Source organism: Cyanistes caeruleus, chromosome 9 (assembly GCF_971803275.1).
Source record: "Cyanistes caeruleus chromosome 9, bCyaCae1.hap1.1, whole genome shotgun sequence".
NCBI lineage: Eukaryota > Metazoa > Chordata > Aves > Passeriformes > Paridae > Cyanistes > Cyanistes caeruleus.
This window is the reverse complement of record NC_141709.1, coordinates 11,948,704-11,968,742: the sequence shown is the minus strand read 5'-3', so window position 1 is coordinate 11,968,742 and position 20,039 is coordinate 11,948,704. Positions and strand designations below refer to the sequence as shown.

At 35.8% G+C, this 20,039-nt stretch overlaps 1 protein-coding gene across 3 annotated transcripts in view; it reads left to right on the top strand.

Moving 5' to 3' along the window:
* KCNT2 (potassium sodium-activated channel subfamily T member 2) overlaps positions 1-20,039 on the top strand; it is a 129,360-nt gene that overhangs the window by 49,754 nt on the left and 59,567 nt on the right. For all 3 annotated transcript variants that reach the window (XM_086842827.1, XM_086842824.1, XM_086842823.1), the window contains exons 11-13: positions 14,225-14,405; positions 16,497-16,661; positions 18,182-18,318. In XM_086842827.1, the coding sequence (XP_086698953.1) occupies positions 14,225-14,405; positions 16,497-16,661; positions 18,182-18,318 (483 nt within the window). The remainder of the gene's footprint in view (positions 1-14,224; positions 14,406-16,496; positions 16,662-18,181; positions 18,319-20,039) is intronic.

Sequence of the window (20,039 nt, the reverse complement as noted above, 5' to 3'; positions counted from 1 at the left end):
TGGGAAAAAAGTAATAAAGGTTAGAAGGTTCAATCTCAATTATCTTCTTAACGTGAGAGATACATTTGTAGTCATCTTGTCTACTTAAAGTGAAAAATAATTAGACTAAATGATAGCTCAGAAAGCTTCCTTCACAAAGCCTCTCTAAAATGGAGTGTCAACAACATTATTTATCATAAATTCTCCTATTTGGAATATATATAAGTAATTAAAAAGTGTGATTGAGGGATTTCTGTTCCTATATTTCACTATGGAAAATGAGTCAGCTTCATGTACTTGTGATCTTTTCAAGTTACAAACTTTGCTAATTTTCTAGCACAGGTTGCAGATCATTTATGAATCTGAAAATAAGTAGTTCCAAACTGAATGTAGATAAAGGTGGGAAAAGTTAAATTTGTATAAATTTGAAAGACAAAATAACCTTATCCACATTTTTGGTTCTCTGTTGTAGCACACAGTATGTCAGTATTTCAGTACAATACAGTGTATACCTCTACATGTGACATTTAATGTAATTAAAATTTCACAGTCTAGTATTATATTTTATAAATCAATACTTTTAATTGATACAGGGAAGAATTTTCAGCCTGTCTTGTGAGGCCTTTACTCTTGCTGAGAGTTAGACATTGAAGTACTTATCATTCTGAAAGTTTCAGCCTTTATCCTCTAAACATTTTTATCTTTCTCTTTTACTAATTTTTAACGCCAAGTGAAGGTGTTGAAACTTCAGTAAACAGAATATGCATGTTTAAGGAGAGTGCAACTAATATATTCAAAATCAAACCCCTGCCCAAGAAAGAGATAAAATGTCACTCAGATTCTTTCCCAATATTTTCCCCAAAAACTTCCATGGGATGTAAAAATGTCTCTCAAATACCAAGTGCTGCTAATATTTACATCAATAATCTTGACAACTTTTCATTAAAGATGCATTGAGGATATTAGGGAGTCACAATATTTTGGAAAACATTATGTGCTTTGAATATGCCATTGGGAGAATTTCAGCTTTTATTGAATTTAATTTAATTATTTTATTATTATTTTATTTTTATTCATGACATCTTGCAATAGAATAATAATATTACCAGATACCATGACAAGCAGAGCTTGTTCTGGCAACAGAGACCAATTACCATTACAAATGGAGGAAAAAAAGCAAATGATTTTGAGTCATACAACATTTGGACTGTTAGAAATACAGTTCTAAGATTGCCTCTCCATGGTGTCCTTTCTCCAGCAATCATATTTTGAATTTTGTGAGAGATAGTAAAATCAAGCTTATTGCTAATATTAACTAATCATGCCTTGCCAGCAAATGTAAGGCAACATAAAAAATTCCTCAAAGTTGGTCTAAATGCATTCCTGTCCTTGTTCTTTTGCAGGAACAAAGCACAAAATAGAGTGACTGTGAGGAATATGTAATGTCTCAGTAAAACTAAAAAATCAAATTAACAAAGTGTACTTTCTGTTTCATGGGTTTGGAAAAAATCTAGAAGTGATTGTCCAAAGAGCAAGGATAAATAAGGAATAACAAATAAAAATAGAATGCCATATTCCATTAAAAAACACCAATTACCATATTTTAATATGTTTAATATGTATTTGAGATATGCATGTCTTCAAAATTATCAACACTTGACAAAGATTCACAGGAAAAATGCAGTCAGATAAAAGGATTTGTCATAGGGAGCCAGGGAAGTGAACTGAGCATGCATGCAGTTTATTAGGATGTAGGTTTTTTAGTAAGCTTTCCATTGGTTTGTAAACACACGGGCTTGTAAGTAGATCCATTGTCTGAAAATACAAATTTAACATATGCAAAAGATGTTTGTTACCTCCAGAACAAGGGTGACAAGAATAACTTCAGGAAAATAAAATGCTGGAATGAAAGTTGAGCTGGAGTGTAACCAGAGTCTACAGGATGTGAAATACTGTATGATCATACTGGCAAAATAAATCTTAGGTTTGGTTTGGTTTTGGGAAGACTTAACTAAAAGCAAGGAGGTAAAGTTCCCCTTAAAGGGTCAATTTGATATACGAAATAAGTGTTAGAATCCTCAGCCTTTCATCTCTTCCCTTACAGGAAGGCATTACATTTCACTAGATTAATTTTGTCTTTGCAGTAAAAAGAAAAACCTGATATTCACATGCTGTCTTTGAAAATATTCTATCATTTTAGACAGTAGCAAATAGAACGCTAAGTGTAACAATGGTGAGTAGCTATGTTGAGAATGTTACTTCACCATTCAGTAGCTGGCATTATTACTCTCAATTCTGGGCTGAAGAATGAAATTGTCATTAGCATGCAGACTTAAAAAAATAATATCAATAATCTTTCATTGACTGATTTATTAGGTTGACAAACCATTTATTTTGATTTACAAAGATTTGGTGTGGTGGTTTATGCTAACACCTTTTAACTGTATTATCAGATGCCATCAGTTATTCTGGTTCTCCAGTGAGAAGTAACTCATTATGGAGATTTGGGATCAGCATAACTCTTCAGTGCTTTGTTCACTTTTGTTGTCTGTTTCACATTCCAACTATATTTTAAGGGTATGAGGTTTAGCAAAGTTCATATTTCTCAAATCAGAAAGTGAAGAGTTAAAAAAAAAAGTTGCTTAATATAACTTTGGCCATACAAACTGAACTTGACATCAGCCTCCAGAAGCTATTCACTCACTCTGTGTCTGTATTAAACATAATTTTTGGCATGTTGAAAGCACATCTCAGAGGCTTTGGCAGAGATCAGGTTATGATACAAGATAATCTAAAAAGAAGGATTTTAATGCACTTAAAATGGTTTTTAAAATAAAAAAAAAATCAAATCTAAAATGCATTTTAAAAAAATCTATTCTGTATAGTTGGTATTCTGGTAGAAATTACTATAATGTTTAGATGGATGTTTTTTAAAGCAGTGAAGAGCAGAGGCACAGTCAGCCACAGAATGCCATACTTGGGTGATAAATACACATAAAACAGTAGTTTGTAGATCTAGACCCTTTAGGGGATAATCCAGATAAACAGCACTCTGACTGGTGAGTTCTGTATTTTCACTGGCAATTAAAACCTCATTAAAAAAAATTCAAAGTAATAAATTAGTTGAGTTGTATTGTCCTCAACCTCAGTAAAATAGCTAACTCTGTATTTACAAGGGAACTCAAATATATGCCTAAAGCTGAACATATGCTCCCATTCTTTGCACAAACACAGCTGTATTTTTTCACATTTCTGGAAATTGCGCATTTCTGCCATATTTAAGTGTATATTAGAGCAGAGGTGCCTGAGTCACAGCAATAAGGAACTAAAAATAATCATTAGTAAAATTAGTTCATTAGTAAAAACTGAAGAACCATGGGTTGACTTTGTAGACTGCAAAGGTAACAACAGATATGAAATGAGATTGTCAGTTCCTTCTGGCACAGAACACTGTATGTAATGACACTGCAGAGCAAGCAGGGCGTTCACTCGTGCTGAAGGAGTAGGGGATCATACAAGAGACAAGGCTCTTTAAAGGTACCCAATACCTTATGGTCTGCCATAACTGCATTGTTCAAAACAAAACTCTTTGTGCCATTCCATTTCAGTTACTTTCATACATGACAAGCCTCAGTCAACTGCTGAGAATGAGCACTTAATCTGCTTTTTGGTTTAAACACAGTCCTATATTTTGCAAGTTTCTTTTCATTACAGATGAGCAGAGGAAAAACAAGTAAATGCAACTATCTTATGCAAAGAAGTTAAAAATAAAGTTACTGATGAGAGGGCACAGCTACATATGGGCATGTACTTGCATTTACTAAAATTGGATAAATCACTGAATATTTCAACTTGGAAGAAAACCATCAAGTCTAACTCCCTGCTCCTAACAGGTTTACCTAAAAACTAAATCATATGACTAAATGCTTTGTCCAGATGGTTCTTGAACTCTGGCAGGCTTGATGCCAGGACCACTTCCTAGGAGAGTGTGTTACACTGTCCAAGCACCCTCTCAGTAAAGAAATTTACTTTTGTTTTAACTTTCCCTGTGACAAAAAGAATGATTGTGGGTCATCTTTTAACTGTACTCCTTCACTTGATATCTTTTTGTTCACTTCACTAATATTCTAAAACTATGAAAGAAAAAAAATGCACAAAATATCCAGCCAACTTTAAGGCAAATATGATATGCTTCCTCTTGAATATTCAAACTGAAAGTCTAATTTTGCAAGTTGCAGTGTGTGTGTAGTAAGAATAAAATCTTACTGAATATTCTCCATGGGATAAGCAATCAAGGGGAAAGCATGCCAGACAAAACATAGCAGAGATTATAGAATGTGCTGTCAGTCCTGGTAGGCACAGTATCTTCTTTCTTACTCCCTGCCTTCTCTCTGGTGTTGTGATTATTAATCCCATTTTTCTGGCTGCTTGAGGAAATTCCCTTTTTCACTCATGTGTCTCCTGTTTTTTGGTCATTATGACACCACCTGTGTCCTTGCTTTAGATGATGAGCATTAATCATGTACACTATTTTTTTTCCCCCTTAAACTTGCTTGTCTTTGTTAAGCAGTCAAGCCTCACATTTCAAGAGGCCTGTGAGATTTTCAAGAGATCTGTAAGATCAATGTTTTTTAAAAAGAGTAATATGTATAAATCCATCTGAATTCCAGCCGAAGAAGTTACTAGACATGGAAGTTTTTCTTCAAGCAAGCACATTGCCAAAACAGGTGTTTCAAAGAAAATTTCTCTGACTTTCAGAAAACTATTTAAGTGTTGTGAGTTCCGGATTTTTCACTCAACTAAAACATTTCATTGAAATCACCAGATTTCAGTGGAAACCAGTGTTAAAAGTAGTGAGGAGCAGGAGGAAAATGATGATGATGAAATCCCAGAGCTTGCTGATCAGACTGAACAATACACAGAGAGTTCAAGGTATCCAAGCCCTCTGGCTAGTAGCTAAAAGAATTGCTGGGTTTCCAAGCAGAATCTCAAACCATAAAGGAGTCTACCCTGTAATGCATGATAGAATATATTGCTTTTATCTCCTCACAGATTACCTCCTGTAATTTTCACCCCCTTACACAACCTCTGTTTAACACTTCCCCGCTTTCTGGTTTTAGCAAACCTAAGCATTAAGTCTGGTGCTTAATTATATCTTTTTCACAGGCCAGTTGTTTCCTTGGTCATTGTCCAAAAGGTTGTCTCTGGCTAAGACTGTAGGTCAACAAGGAAGTGACTCTGAAGTAAAAATACCTTTCCAGAAGGAACAAAACAAGGAAAATTTATTTATGTGTCACACCTTTTCAGGTGTGCTCTTGTTTTTTAATAATAGTTTGTTATGAAATAAAAGAGCCAAAGCATGCCATATGAGTATTTAAAAAAAGACCCAGGTCATACTGCAGTTTCCATACACCCTTTTGTATCTTGCACTCTGCAGTGAACTTTCTGCTCATCATGAACCTACAGACAGTGTTCTAAATGGACATACTGGATATCAGTGCACTTTTCTTGGGTCTGCCGATACAGCCACCCCTTTAAGCAGCTGTGTGAACACTCCCCTTATAAAGCAGCAGCACAGCAAATACTTCCATTTAGCTCACTGCCCATTGGAACTGTCTTTGCCTTAAGACTGTCATGGAATGTAGCAGCTACATTGAGGAAAACCAAACACCAGATCCAGCAAACATTTTTGTAGCCCAGATCCAGCAAACTTTGCTGGCAAACTGCAGAGCTCTTTCTGTAATTATTGGCCAGATTTTCTATTTCTAATGTTGACAGGGAGGTTACAGATCTGACAGCAACTGGTGGCCTTTGTTCTTTCCTGTACAGGTGACCTCACTGACAGAGGTAGCAACACTTATAACACCTTTGCATATGAAAGGAGCTTAAGTGATGTCAAATTTGTGCACATAACAGCCAGAATATTGAAGGGAAACACCATGAAAACATAGACCATTGATGAGTCAGTGTTTTCACAGGGCAACTTGAAATGCAATGTACACCACTGTCCTCATGTGATTTGAGCCTTTTATATTAAATACTCTTTCTGTATGTGCATTTGTCAGAAGGCAGGATAACAGAAAGTTTCCCATTACTCAAAGTCCGTGGAAATTTAAGCTGGAAAGGGGAAGGAAAGTATCACATGTGAGCTTTCCAAAGGGCTTCACACCTCATGGCTGCAGCTAAAGGGGATAAGACAAGAGGCATTTGATTTGTCACTTGCAAGTTTTAGACCACTCTGGCCTGTATTTGTTACTGGTTTGAGTTTCACAGCAGGATAAGCACTGCAAGAAAGTTCATTCTTCCTCAATATTACTTATCTGTTATTTTCTAAGAAATTATTTTTTGTTTATGGTGTTAGCAAATATAAAATGTTGCAGCTGGAGTAAGGTAACTCAGCTTGTCCTGAAGCAGTTGTTTCAATAGCAGCAATAAGAGAAGCGAAAAGAAATTGCACTCAAAGAACTGGCAGATGAAAGGCTGTCAAGGAGATGTAAAAATGGATGTAAGTGTAAGGAAGATCCATGAATATCCTTAAAAATCAAATGAAAATGCAAAATCTGATAAGGAGAGAAATTTGATTTAACAATAAAATTAAATCCACTTGTCAATAACATATTCCATGACTTGAGTTAAGTTGAAAATTAACAAAAGGTTTCTGTCAGTAGCAAAGAGAATATTCTGCATGCTGGGTTAGCTTTTTCTTATGCACATTTAACAAATATTCAAATAATGAAGCTTTCAATTGTTAGTTCAATTTGACTGAGGGAGTGTGGGTGGTTTGCATAACAATGGTTAGACCCTAAGAGTGTTTCAAAACTGTTGCAAGAAACATTAAACATGATGTTCTAAAGCATAACATATTGGGTGTATTAAATTAGAGGTTTGCATTTGGGTTTTCCAGCACCAACATGTATAATTTTTAAATATAGGTAGATTATTAAATTATTCTCCCCAAGGAAGGACAGGTATAGAATGTCGCCTAATTCTGTAGCACTCTGCAGATGAGGAGTATCTGGTTGTTAAGTGGTGACTGCATGATTCTGTTTCCGAGTAGTTCCTGACTCCTTGTGTGAGCAGTCCAGAACCTCAGGCTCCAGCAGGCTCTTGGATGCCACAGTGTTGACACACTGAAGCTGGGCTGCCAAAATTTACTTCGTTTACTGTCAAAGCTCTGGGGCAGACTGAAAGCACACACAAATACAGGTGGTCCTTTTGTCTTAGAGGCTGACGTGGACAGACCTGTCTGTGGAAACACACTGAGCTGAAGGCTGCCCACAGAGGGACCCTCCCTGTGCAGTCTCAATGACCACAGGTCTTTAATTGAAGCTCCACTTCTTATCCCACTAAAGGTAGCAGGAGTAGGAAGGTTCTCACTCAGATTCAGCAAATATTTATATACACTTGGAAATTTCATAATACCCTATTCTGCTTAACAAGATGTTCTTCAGTTGCTGGAAGTCACATGAGTTCGTATGGGAAGAGTTTATTTTTATAAGTTGAGCTTTTGCAACCATTAGCTGCATATAATGTTCTGATCTTTGGGGAAGGAAAATGCTTATAAAGGACACCATGGGTAAGTAATAATCATATCATCAAACACCATCATTTGGGATAAAGATAAAATTGGAATACAAACAAAAATGACCTTTCCATCTGAAGAGAAAGTCCAAATGAATTTCTGAGATGGTGGCGTTGTGTAGTGAAAGCAAATTCACCGTCTGTACCTAAACTTGTGTTTAAAGTCCCACAGAACTGAAAAGTTTGATTCAAAGCCTGTTGAATTAATCCAAGTCTTCCCCTTCCCTATTTTGATTCTGAAAAAAGAAAAGGCTCAAAAAATTGTATAAAAAGTTGTATGAAAATGAATGCTGGTCTCTGAAAACCTATCTGGAAAATAGAATTATTTATGTTGAACTGTCTGATGAAGTGGCATTAGAGTTGCAAAAATGTCTGAGTTGTTACAACTTTTGTCCTTTAATGTTAAGAAACCACAATGTCCAGTATATGTTTTGTCCAGTCAGTGAACACCTTGCAGCTGATCTACTGCATTTGTTAGATCAGTTGTTGCCAACTAAGAACAGCAAGGGTATTTCCCTACCAATTTACTTTAAAGGCAGCATGACAACCTTATCTTTCCAGTCAGCAGTTCTCCCTAATTTCTTTCACTATCTTGTATGCAATTAATATTTGCTATGTCCTGAAATTCAGTAATTCCTACAGTTTTAAAGCCTTTTTTAAGGAATGAAAGGTGAAAATAGAATCTTCTCATTGTAATGCTTAAATTTTACATGATACATTGTACCAGATTCTGTAATATTAACTTTATGAAAATTGAACATCTACTTAAACTAGTGGGATGTTTTTTCTATTTTGATATTGTTTATGGGAAATTGCTTTTAGAAAATAAATTAGAAAAACCCCACTGATTTTAGAAAAGACCTGAGGAAAGGCGCAAGGCATGGAAAAAATAGAAGCATTTGGTTTTTAGCAAGATAAAACCTCATCTTCAGGGCTTTTAGATGGGATTAACATTTTATTATTAGTCAGAGTATTTTGTGATTGTTGCTTCACTCTTTTACTTGCTGCAGTTCCTGCTCATCCCTTGTTCTTTTTCTTTGCCTCTTTGTTATTTATACACAAGTCAGGGTTTCTGTCAGAAAGGTTTTTAGGTCACAGGTAGGGTTATTACCTACCTTCACATTCTGCATGTATTGTCACTCAGAAGTCAGCAGACAATATTTCCATATGCATCTGATACAGGGAATGAAAAAGAAATGCACTTTAATGTCACTCCAGTTCTATTAGTATTCAATCCACAGTTTGTGAAAATTGTATGTTTAATGATTATATAAATAGTAATTCTCCACATTGAATGTGGAAATGTCTAATTTTTAATGTCTAATTTTAAAATATGGGACAGTTTTGTCCCATGTATTTGGCTCTACATGATGTTCTAGAGAAGACTGAACACCCCCCACAGAGATAATGTCTGGTATGAAAAACTATTTTCCTATGTAGAAAGCAGGGTGTTCTCCAAATACAGCTTTAGTCCCAACACCACTTTCATTTCAAGGACTTCAGACTGGCACCAGCCTAATATTAACATCTTTGGCAAATAGTGAGCACCTTTTTGCCAATATTAAGCAACACCTCTCTGCATTTGTCAGACATTTATGAGATATTACATCTTCTAGAGTGAGACTGAAGAACGAACTGTTCTATAGGTATATTTCATTTTGCTGTAGAGATTGAGGAAGTTTTCTTAAGCAGTCACTGTAGTGGTAAAATGTCTCAAATGCTTGTCTGTATTTCCTTGAAAGCCAACATGGTCCTTTTCTTTAGTATTTCACTATATTCTACTTCACCTATGTATATTTGCTACAGTTAGTGGTCTATCAACAATTTTGTTGACTGATAGTTCATTCCAATTTTTCTCATAAGGTAATCTGATAGTAGGCTCAGACATTGTTAAAATAACATGAACAGCAATTGACAGTATAGGACAATCAAATAATGAGAGTTTAATATCTATTTTGTTCTAACATCACCATTCTCTGGTATATGAGGAAATTGTAAAGAGTTTTAGATGTGAGAAACTCCTGAGGGCATTTGCTTAAGATGGATTGCTACTCTTGTGAGTTAGTTCAGGTGTAACTTCTGTACCAGAAGCACTGAGCCTTTGCCACAGAATCACACTGAATCTGATAAAATGAATCCATGTGGATTTCAACATATTCATTAGCTAGTCCCTTCAGCCAGCTGCTGTAAACATGGCAAAGTAATTACACAAGGTGGAGCTCAAAGTTACAGGTCCAAAGAAAACAGTGCTGGTATTTGCTGTCTAGTCCTCAGCACGCAGACATCAAGAGGTTGTATGTGTAAACAGTAATTTTCTCTAAAAGTGAAAATGTAGAAATCAGATTAATTTTTCAACGCTGACAAATGAAAATATAAACTGATATCAAATAGACTTGAAGCAATTGGTTGGTTATAAATTAGGATAGTTAACAGAGTATTTGCAAAATACTATCCAAATGGTTCTTTTTACATCCTTTTCTGTGATGTGCTTCTGCAGCATGATAAAAAACTGACCATCTCGGGGATTAGTTTACTCTGCAGTATTTATTTCTGTAGTGCATATAGAGACAGCTTATACATGACAGCATGTAGAGACAAACAGGAGTTAGTTTTGGCACACAAGATACTCATGCAAACAAAGATTCCTGGAACTAGAAAGAAAGCTTCCAGTAAAACAAAGATTGAACTCTCAAAAGTTCAAATAATACCCAAACTAAACATTACCAATCTTCAGAGATTACATGTTATTCTCTTTACTTTTTGTTTTTCAAGTGCAGTGGTAGCAGAGTGTTTGGAATCATACTTTTATCCTCTGGATGTTTGTAATACATTTCCTGATACCACTTTTACTTCAGCAGACACTTAGTTTGGCTTTCTGTGGGGATTCTTACAAATACTACATCTCCTCTGCATTGAGGCAATTTAGTTTTGTTGTAAGTGCCTCCCTTAGATCTACTGTGAAAAGACAGCCTTCCTAAGGCTGCTTAGGAATCCTAAAATTGGCATAGAAGGTGCTGAATTTGCCTTATGTTTAACTAGGGACTCTCTGTGTACTGATTATTACAGAGATTTATTTTCTCCACAAAAAACACAAAAAAAGTAGGTGTAACACCTACAAAAAGCAGGTGTTAGCATTGTCCTTACTGTACATTCCTTTCCTGCTTGAAATCACTTTGTTTATCCAAGGATGACTAAGTAAATTACTTATCTTCAGGAGATGAAAGAGGAAGAGGAAGAAAACAAGGAGATAAAAATATCACCAAAAATATCAAAACAGGCAAAACATGAAGCCTGAATTACTGCATTTCGTTATGTCAAGAAATACAAGAAAGCAGACAAGAACATGTGTATCTTTGCATGCAGAATTTATGCTAAAAGTAATGATTAACCTTTAATTTCTGAAAAAAAACCAAAAACAAACTGATAGTACTATTCATCTAAGGAATTGGGATGTATTAAAAGATGTCAATGAGTTGCAGGGAATGGAATAACTAAGCCATTTGGACTTAGCCTCTTGGGCATCCGCTGATGTTCCACTGCACTCTCTCTGCAGTGTAATCAGGTAATTCCCAGACAGGTGGGAATGTACTGTCAATGCTGAGTAACATTTCTCTAAAGGCATTATTGGTCAGCTGGAAGTGTAATATTCTTGGGCGAGTAGTCACAGAGGTAATATTTTATTTTTTAATTAGACTCCCACAAAGCTGTCTCTTTGAAAATCAGATTTTTCTGCAGTTTGGTGCTCTCTGGCTCCAATAAAGACAAACAGCAGAGCAACAAAACATCCAGACTTGGTAACCTGATTTTGGATTTATCATTCCCTTATATGCAGGGTTAGGGCTTCAAGTACAGTTTGGTAGAACTGCAAATGAGGTGCAAATAATTTCAAGGAAAGAAATTAATTTGATCAACAAGTTGTTAGAAGAGCTGAATTTCTTCTTCAAAAAAGAAGCAGTTCCCTTGTCTTACTGGCTTAATTATTGTTAACTAAATGTGGGAAGCTCTGGCTCATGCCCAGTAAGTTCAATGAGAAACATCAAAAATCCACAACAATTTGGATCAGGCACATTATTTCGATGGCTTCAAGGAACAGGAATACATAAAACTGTAATGGGGTAGAACTGATAAAATTAAATCTTGATCTCTCTAAATTCAATGGGAATTCTGGTGTTCACTTAGAAGAGGCTGAAATGGTTCATAGTATATGATCTTATTTCAATTCAGCTAAAGTATGATTGGGTGGGCTGGCTATGGAAATCACAACAACAACAACAACAATAATAATTCAAGACCTGAGTTTTCCTGTCATCAAGCTATTAAAAAAATGTTAAGGTTTTGCAAAAAGACCAATAAATAATTCTAATTCCTCAAAAATTAGAAAAAAACAGCCTGACAGTCACAAATTTTTGTATTTTAATCCATCCTGTCAGATACAAGGAGTAAAACTGAGCCTTTTGCATTTACAAACACCAAGCAACTTCACAGGCATGAGCACCAGAAAAAATATGTTTCTACCAATGATAGGCTCATGCATAATGGTTCAATACAACCTCATCTACAGATATTTACTCTGCCGAGGGCAGTGGTGTAACAGTCCTCTTACAAGGGAACCATATCCCTGGCTCAGTGTAATCTTTGCTTTCCTGGCCCTTATGAGCTTAATTCCTGAAGTCAAGGTTATGTGTTTCTGGGATATATCCACAAAAGGGGACTAGAGAGAAGAAAATGCACACAAGTGATTAGAAATAATAAAAATAAAGAATTAAAAATCCATCTCCATTTTGCTTTTAAAATTACATGTAACTTATGTGAATATTGATATTAAAATAGCTTATTTTTCCATGCTTCAGTCCGTTTACAATATCCTTTATTATTTCATATTAAAACTAGAAAAGGCTTTAGCTGAGAAACTTCCTTGTCTGAGACCAAGAGAAAGCTTCATTAGCATAATTACTTACAGTCCTTCTGTTAGTATTTTCAGGGACAAAAATATAATTATCCTTTTACTAAAAAGGAAAACAAAAAAAACCAAACAAAAAATAAAAACAAAAAACAAAGCCCCCAGAAATCCCAGAACCAAAAAAAACCCTAGCACTGAAACTGTGAACATAGTGAAATAATGGAAAATCTGGATTACAACTCCAGTGAAAAATGTGGGATGAACTCGATAGGAATATAAATATCAGTTCTGACTGAAGCATGAAACTTAGGCAAACAACAGGGAAAAACCCCCACCCTTTATAGAACATTTTGATATGTGTGAAAACTACAAATGCTAGAACTGTGAAAAGGAAACTGGGAATTTGATCCATATGTTCTGGAAATGCCACTGCCCACAGCTAAATTATATTTGGAGAACAGAACAGAGAACAGAAGAACTGCTAGCACTGTTATAAACACAGGGTCTCCCTGGTGGTGCAAAGGTCTTCCCATGGCAGATATTAATGAAGGACTCTAACCATCTGGATACCACACATGAAGAAATAATTATTAGTATGTTCTAGATTAATTACTGAGGAATACAGTATGACTTATTAATTATTTATCTGCTTCTCTGAGGAAAAATCATCCTGCTAGCTCCAAGGGGGAAAAGCACTATTTGGGGTGGTTCACACACTGGGGGTTTTTTGGTTTTTTTTATTTTTTTTTTTTATAGGTGAATGTAATTTAAAAGCCTGAACTGATCTAAGTAATTCTACTGTCTCAAAGGAGCACATTTAAGCTTTGGAAACTCTTTGTTCTGGTATATATTTACACAGTGAAACATTTTTGTAATCTGATACTTCAACAATTTTGAAATAGCAGGATGACCTCTGGAAAGATTCTGTTAGAGCTTCTCAAAACCAAAAGAGCATCATGCTGATTCCAGGAAAAATAATTACCAGTTAACTTGGGCTGCCATTTACTTCTTCTCAGGAATGTGTGACTGAAAGGGGTGAACTCCACTTGGTCTGCTATTACAGACCCTGCCAAGCCCCGTACTTCTACTCTGTACTTTTAGTGATCAGAATCTTACCAATTGCCAGCTTCCTCTTCCTATGTGAAGGCTGACCCTGGATGCTCTTTCCTCTGATAATTCAGTAGTCTGCAGTTCTCACATTCAGTTTATTCTAGACAGTTGGTACCCATTCGTACCAACAGAAGCCTCCCAATATGCAACATGTGCTCTCATAACTGGTTCACATCAGTAACTTTCACTGCAGAAAGGGCCAGAGACCAACATAGAGATAGATTTAAAGAAAGATGTATGTGCAGTTTTCTTGGCCAAAGCAGCAAACCCACCCTGAAAAGTTTAAACATATCTATAAAAAATGTTGAATGGTGGCAGTGCTATACCATCTGTTTTGTTCTCGTTTAGAAAGGAATTGCATCAATCCACAATGTTCTATATGCCACCTCTCCTTCACAACAGCCATTAAGCAGAACCTAGCAACAGTTGTGCCTATCATATTAGAATAATCAAAAATATGTTTATTTTATTACAAATGACATTTTAAAATTGTAACAATATAGCACTTCTGGTTTGATACTAATTTTTACTTTGCTTTAAAAAAATGCCTTTGCTAAGCAACTTATGAATTCTGAAAATAGTTCTCTGCACGTATAATCATCAAGCTTGAACAGTTTTTATTTTTCATGTCTTTATTCATTCTTTTTTACGTAGTATTTGTGGAATTCAGCATCTGGAACGAGCAGGAAACAGGTTGACTCTCTTTGACTCCCTTTATTTCTGCATAGTGACATTTTCCACTGTGGGCTTTGGGGATGTTACACCCAAGATATGGCCTTCAAAGCTGCTTGTTGTCATTATGATCTGTGTCGCTCTTGTGGTGTTGCCCATACAGGTAAATGTGGACTTTTTTTCTCTTTAGAATTGTTTTTGTAACAAAGGAACAATAGTTGAAATAATTTATTGTTACTATTATTATTGCACAGAAAATGTCAGAAGAAAGAACTGTCTGTCTCTCCTATTGTGGTTTATTTTTCATTTTGCCTGTATATTCTCCTATACTGTAGATTTATAAAAAACAGAGCACTGATAGTAGTTTTCAAGTGCTGATAAAAGTTTCCTGTGCCAGTCATGTACCACAGAGGCCTTCCGTTATCTTGAGATACAGGTTTGTTATTAATGGAGCAATTACAAAAAAACCCCACAACAGTAGCCAGCACTTTCTTTATGAGTACAGCTTTTCCTCTGCTCTCCCTGTTTCTAATCTTGGTTCTCTCCACTTCCTCTCTTACTCTTACAGTTCAGTGCTAACTTGAAAAAAATTTCATTAAATCTGCAACTCAGGCAAATTGGGCTCACAGCTGTGTATGGAACACATGCACACAGAGCCAGCAGCACAGTTTGGAATTTTTCATGCCTGCCTAAGTTTAGGACTTCTAACAGTTTCAACAGGGAAGGAACAATTTATGAAAATCCAAGTATTTCAAGGAGTCAGTCAGCTTTATTAAATTTTCCAGCTCATTAGGTGAGGCTGGATGAGAAAAACCCCAAGGTTGCATGGGAAACCGTGCCAAGTTGTTCACTGTTCCTCACGTGGTGTTTACCCAGCCCTTGTGCCAGAAAAAGAGGATGTGGGGAGACACTCTGCATTTTTATCAGAGCTTACAGTAGACCTGCTAGACCATGAAGCTCCAAAGTTTCTCACACAGCCATAGTTTCCAGACTCTGCTTCTTTGGCAGAGAACTAAGGTTCAGTGTGGGCAGACAGCACACAAGCCCTGGGAGGGTGGAAGCTTAAACTTTTAGCATTCATTTTCTTTAAGTTATTTAACACTCTAATTAAATATTGAATGTATGTATTCATAGCAGTATGCACTAAAACAATTATATTCTCACTCAGTGAAAAATCAGTAAAAATTCTATTGATTTCTGGTAAAATTCTACTGAAAACTAAAATGTGCTGTGTTTAAGAAATTTGGAATTTCCTAGGAGATAGAAATTTCATCTTTATGGTAGTTCTGATACATACTTCAGGCCCACAAGTTCCACCGGAACAGGAAATAACCTAGAATCTACTGGAATTTCACATAAATTTACCTATTATTAGCTGCTTTATTTTATACCTTTGTAGTGATAATGGGGCTTCATATAGTTTTCCATACACATAATGGAGTGGGAGGCAGTCTCTCCTGAGCTTTTGCCCTGCAGTGAAATGAAATCAGTTGCTACTCATGATCCAGCTTCTCCATCAATGGAATGTGGATGAGAAAAAGATGCTATCAGACAGCTATACTGTTAAATTGAGCTCAGTATTAAACGTGTTACAAGACGCTTTGAACTGGTATTTCTATGTTTCTTTACAGACTTTACAGTATCCTCACAGGTCTGGAGGATTCAGAGTAGTAATATTTGTTGTTAACCTGCATATATTGTTCACCTGACAAAGGCAAACTTGCTGTATTAGCAGCTGCTGTGTATTTAGGTTGTATCTAAAATTACAAGGCAGATAAGAGAATTTACAGAACATCACCCTCAGAACATTATAAAATCTGTGGGAAGAGTTACTGCCCAAACTAAGAAAAAATGGTGCCTCTCTCCCAGTATATTCACAGTATGTGTGTGAAAACTTAACATTTCATACGAGGAAAGCAATTATGTCACAGTACTAGAGAAAGAGAGCTTGGGCATAAAATTCTTAAAGGAATAAGGTACCAGCCTTCATTCTTTTCTAAACTACTGTGATTTAGTATATTCTCGTGGTATTTTAATGTATTTTCACTGCTGTTTGTTTGTGTTAGATTATGGCACTATTGCTGTGGTTTGTGATCATCTAATTAGACAATGCTTTACAAAGAAAAAGATATTGTGGGCTAAAGGCAGCTTTTCCTAGAGGCATGAGATGAATGATACAGCATTGCCAAGTCATTATAGAGCTGTAGCGCTCACTACTGGTCTCTGTTTCACTGACAGTCAGCATCTCTTGCAGTTTGAACAGCTGGCATATTTGTGGATGGAGAGGCAAAAGTCTGGAGGAAATTACAGTCGATACAGAGCTCAGACAGAAAAACACGTTGTGCTGTGTGTGAGCTCTCTGAAGATTGACTTACTCATGGATTTCTTAAATGAATTCTATGCCCACCCCAGACTGCAGGTACTGAGAATGGAAAAAAAAAAGAAAAAGAAACACAAAACACTGTTTGTTTGTTGTTTTGGTTTTTTTGTTTTTGTTTTTTTTTAAAGAAAAGTTTCTGAAATGATTTTTCATTCATAAACCTGATTTTGGGAATAGATAGGTGAACTGGGGGTTTGTACCTGCAATGAGAAGCTGAAATACAGAGTTTGGAGGCATTTTAAACTGAGGTATTAAGATGAATTGACTAAATAGGTAGAATTAATGTCTTGTTGAATTATGCTAGTCTTTTTAGAAACAGATATTTCCATGCAAATTCCTTAGATTCTACCCTAAAACAAAAAATAAATGAAAGCTTTATTTTTATATATTTCCAATTTATTTTTCCCATTGTTTTGTGACTGGATACAAAAATCCTCAGAAGTAAAAACATCCATTGGTTTTTACATTTTGCTTTGTTTTTTGCCAGTGTTAGGAATCACAGAATGGATCAGGTTGGAAGAGGATCATCTGGTCCAACCTCCCTGCTGAAGCAGGGTCATCCTAGAGCAAATTGCACAGGATTGCAAAGATTTGATCCTCTTAGAATTGTGGAAATTAAGAAATAAATACATGTACTTTAAAGGACAAAGACCTTGACAGAATATACGTATTTTGTTAGTGTACACATATTCCCTAGGTAATGCAAACTTGTCATATGCCTTATTAGCAACATCTAGAAGTTTATTTCCATGAGAATATCAATTTGGATTTATTATCATTGCCTTTGCTATAGACTCTCCCTTTTCTATGTCTTTTACTAAGTTACCTGTGGTATCATGCTTCATTAACTACTGCAAGAATTACAAAATACAACCCTTAAAGGGCTGAGCAGCAATTTGCCAAATCCCAAATCCCAAATATTCCCCAAAACAATTAGCTAGTAAGAGGCATAAGCAATTGCACAAAGAAATCCAGTTCTTTATAGATACAAAAACAAATTGAAACACAACATTTAGTTAACTAAGTTGAAGAATGAGTCAGGCTCTGTGATACACTAGAGACAAAGAAGAGAAGCCCTAACATTACACAGGTAACTTAAAAGGGCTTATATACATTCCCTTCATAGCTGAAATTGAGTTGGACTCAATGATCTTGGAGATCTTTTCCAACCTTAATGATTCTATGCGCTGAGAAGCTGAAGGATAACCTGGTGCACTGCATCTAATGTGATTTTGCTTTCTGCAAAAATCTGTTTTGCAGAAAGGAAGATCTCTATGACCAGCCTGGCCTAAGCTCTCACTCTCCTCTTCCATATTCCATTTATCCCAGCTTTTCACTGGTGCACTTACGGATCCTTCAAAACATCCTTACTTCTCCTTTTCCAAGTAGCACAGGAAGCAGTTTGAATTGGCCCATGAAGATGAAGGAAAAAAATTTGAGGAAATAAACTCTGTCTATCAGAGTCTTATCTGAGACATTTTTGACATCCCAAGTCACTGTCAACTCATTCTCCAGAAACAATAACCATGACTATTTCCCCTTTTTTTCTATTTTGACAGGACTATTATGTGGTTATTTTGTGTCCTACGGAGATGGATGCTCAAGTCCGAAGGGTGTTACAAATCCCAATGTGGTCCCAAAGAGTTATCTACCTGCAAGGCTCAGCACTAAAAGATCAAGACCTGTTGAGAGCTAAGTAGGCAAATATTGACCATTCTTTTTCATTTTTTTATTCACTCATATTGTTTGATCAATAAGTTTAACAAGCAACAAAAGCTGTGCTTGAAGGAAACTCATGTTAATTTGGTAATTTGGAAGGTGAAGCAAAGCTCTTTGATAGAATTTGTTTTTCTTAATATCTGAAATTTTGAACCCATTGTACAGTTTTGTTTTCTTAAATTCAGCCTGGTAACATTAAGCAACTATTTTGCTGTACATATGTGAACTCCTCAGGGACCTCCTCTTACCACATACTTCTACCACTTCTAGGAGATGCTCCCTGCTAATTATGAATGAGTGACATTTATCAAAACACATCAGTCAAGCACAGTTCCTCACACACTCCTCCACCCAATCAGTTGAGCTGCAAAGATTTCACAGTGGAATTTATGTAGAAGGATGATCTCTTTAAAGTCTCCAAAGAGAGGGAAAGGATTCATAGCAAATAAATTATTTAACTCATCTGCATTGCTCTGTGTTGTAGATAACTAAAATTAAGCCGATACCTGTCTGGCTATTTGTGTCATTCCTTATCTGAGGGGAGTCATTTCCAACAATCTCATTTGTGAGAAGCTTCATGAGCAGTGTTATCTTCTCAGGCTTCTCTCATGGAAAAAACAACTAGTTCTATCGCTGTTTGAAAAGGCAAGAAAGCTTTTTTAAGGATTAGAAATTTCTTATGGAGAGATCCTTTTTCTTTTTTTTTTTTTTCCTTTTTGCATTCTTGCTGATTTCAAGAAGGAATTCATGTGTGGATTTAGCTGACATTTGTTCTGCATGTCATAAGAATTAAAACTAGGCTGTTCCCTAAATATAATCTTGAATTTTACTTATAATAACCTGGAGGAAGTCAGCTGTGGAACTGTGGTTTTTCCTGCAGAACATGTAATTGAATATACCTGTCACAGAATAATTTTCAACCTCTCCTGAGGGAAGAAGCATAGTGGGAATTTAATAGAACATTTGATACGAAATATAACCCAATATTCAATATGTTTGGTGTATTTCTTTTTAATGAGAACATAATGTACTGAGTACATAATAAGGCACATTATAAAATTATTCTAATAAATAAAGTAATGGTTACCAACAACAACAAAATAACCAAGAAAGGTCTCATTATCAAAATTTATCCATGTATTATATGTGAAACTAATGTCAAAATTACATGATAGAGATCACACCAAAAAGTAAAAAATGCCAGATTTGGATGACTGCATCAGTAGTGAATAGCCAATTAACAAAAGATTGCATTTTTGCAAAAAAATCTCATCTAATTTAACTGAATTTTCTTTCCTATAACTTTGGTAAAGACCCTATCTTCCCTGTACTGCTCCCATGCTCAGCTGAAATTACTCAGCGAGCTCCCATGATTTCTTCCTAATCAGACACCATGAACTGGAAATTGTTCATTTAATGTATATATACACAGAAAAGCCTGTTATTTATCCTAAACACATTATTCTTGTGCATCTACCTAACTTTCTGCTCTCACTAGGCAAGACAGTCTATTATCTGCCCCCTCTTGTTCATTCTTACCAGTAATAACTTGTGCATATTGCAGTCTTACACACCAGGCAGACTGGTGCTATTTATTCACCTTCTATACTCATGGCAGATAAATACTTTACAAATTAAGTTTGAGGGCACTCTGCTTTTACTACTTTGGCACAGCTTTTACCAGGGTAAGAAATGAGA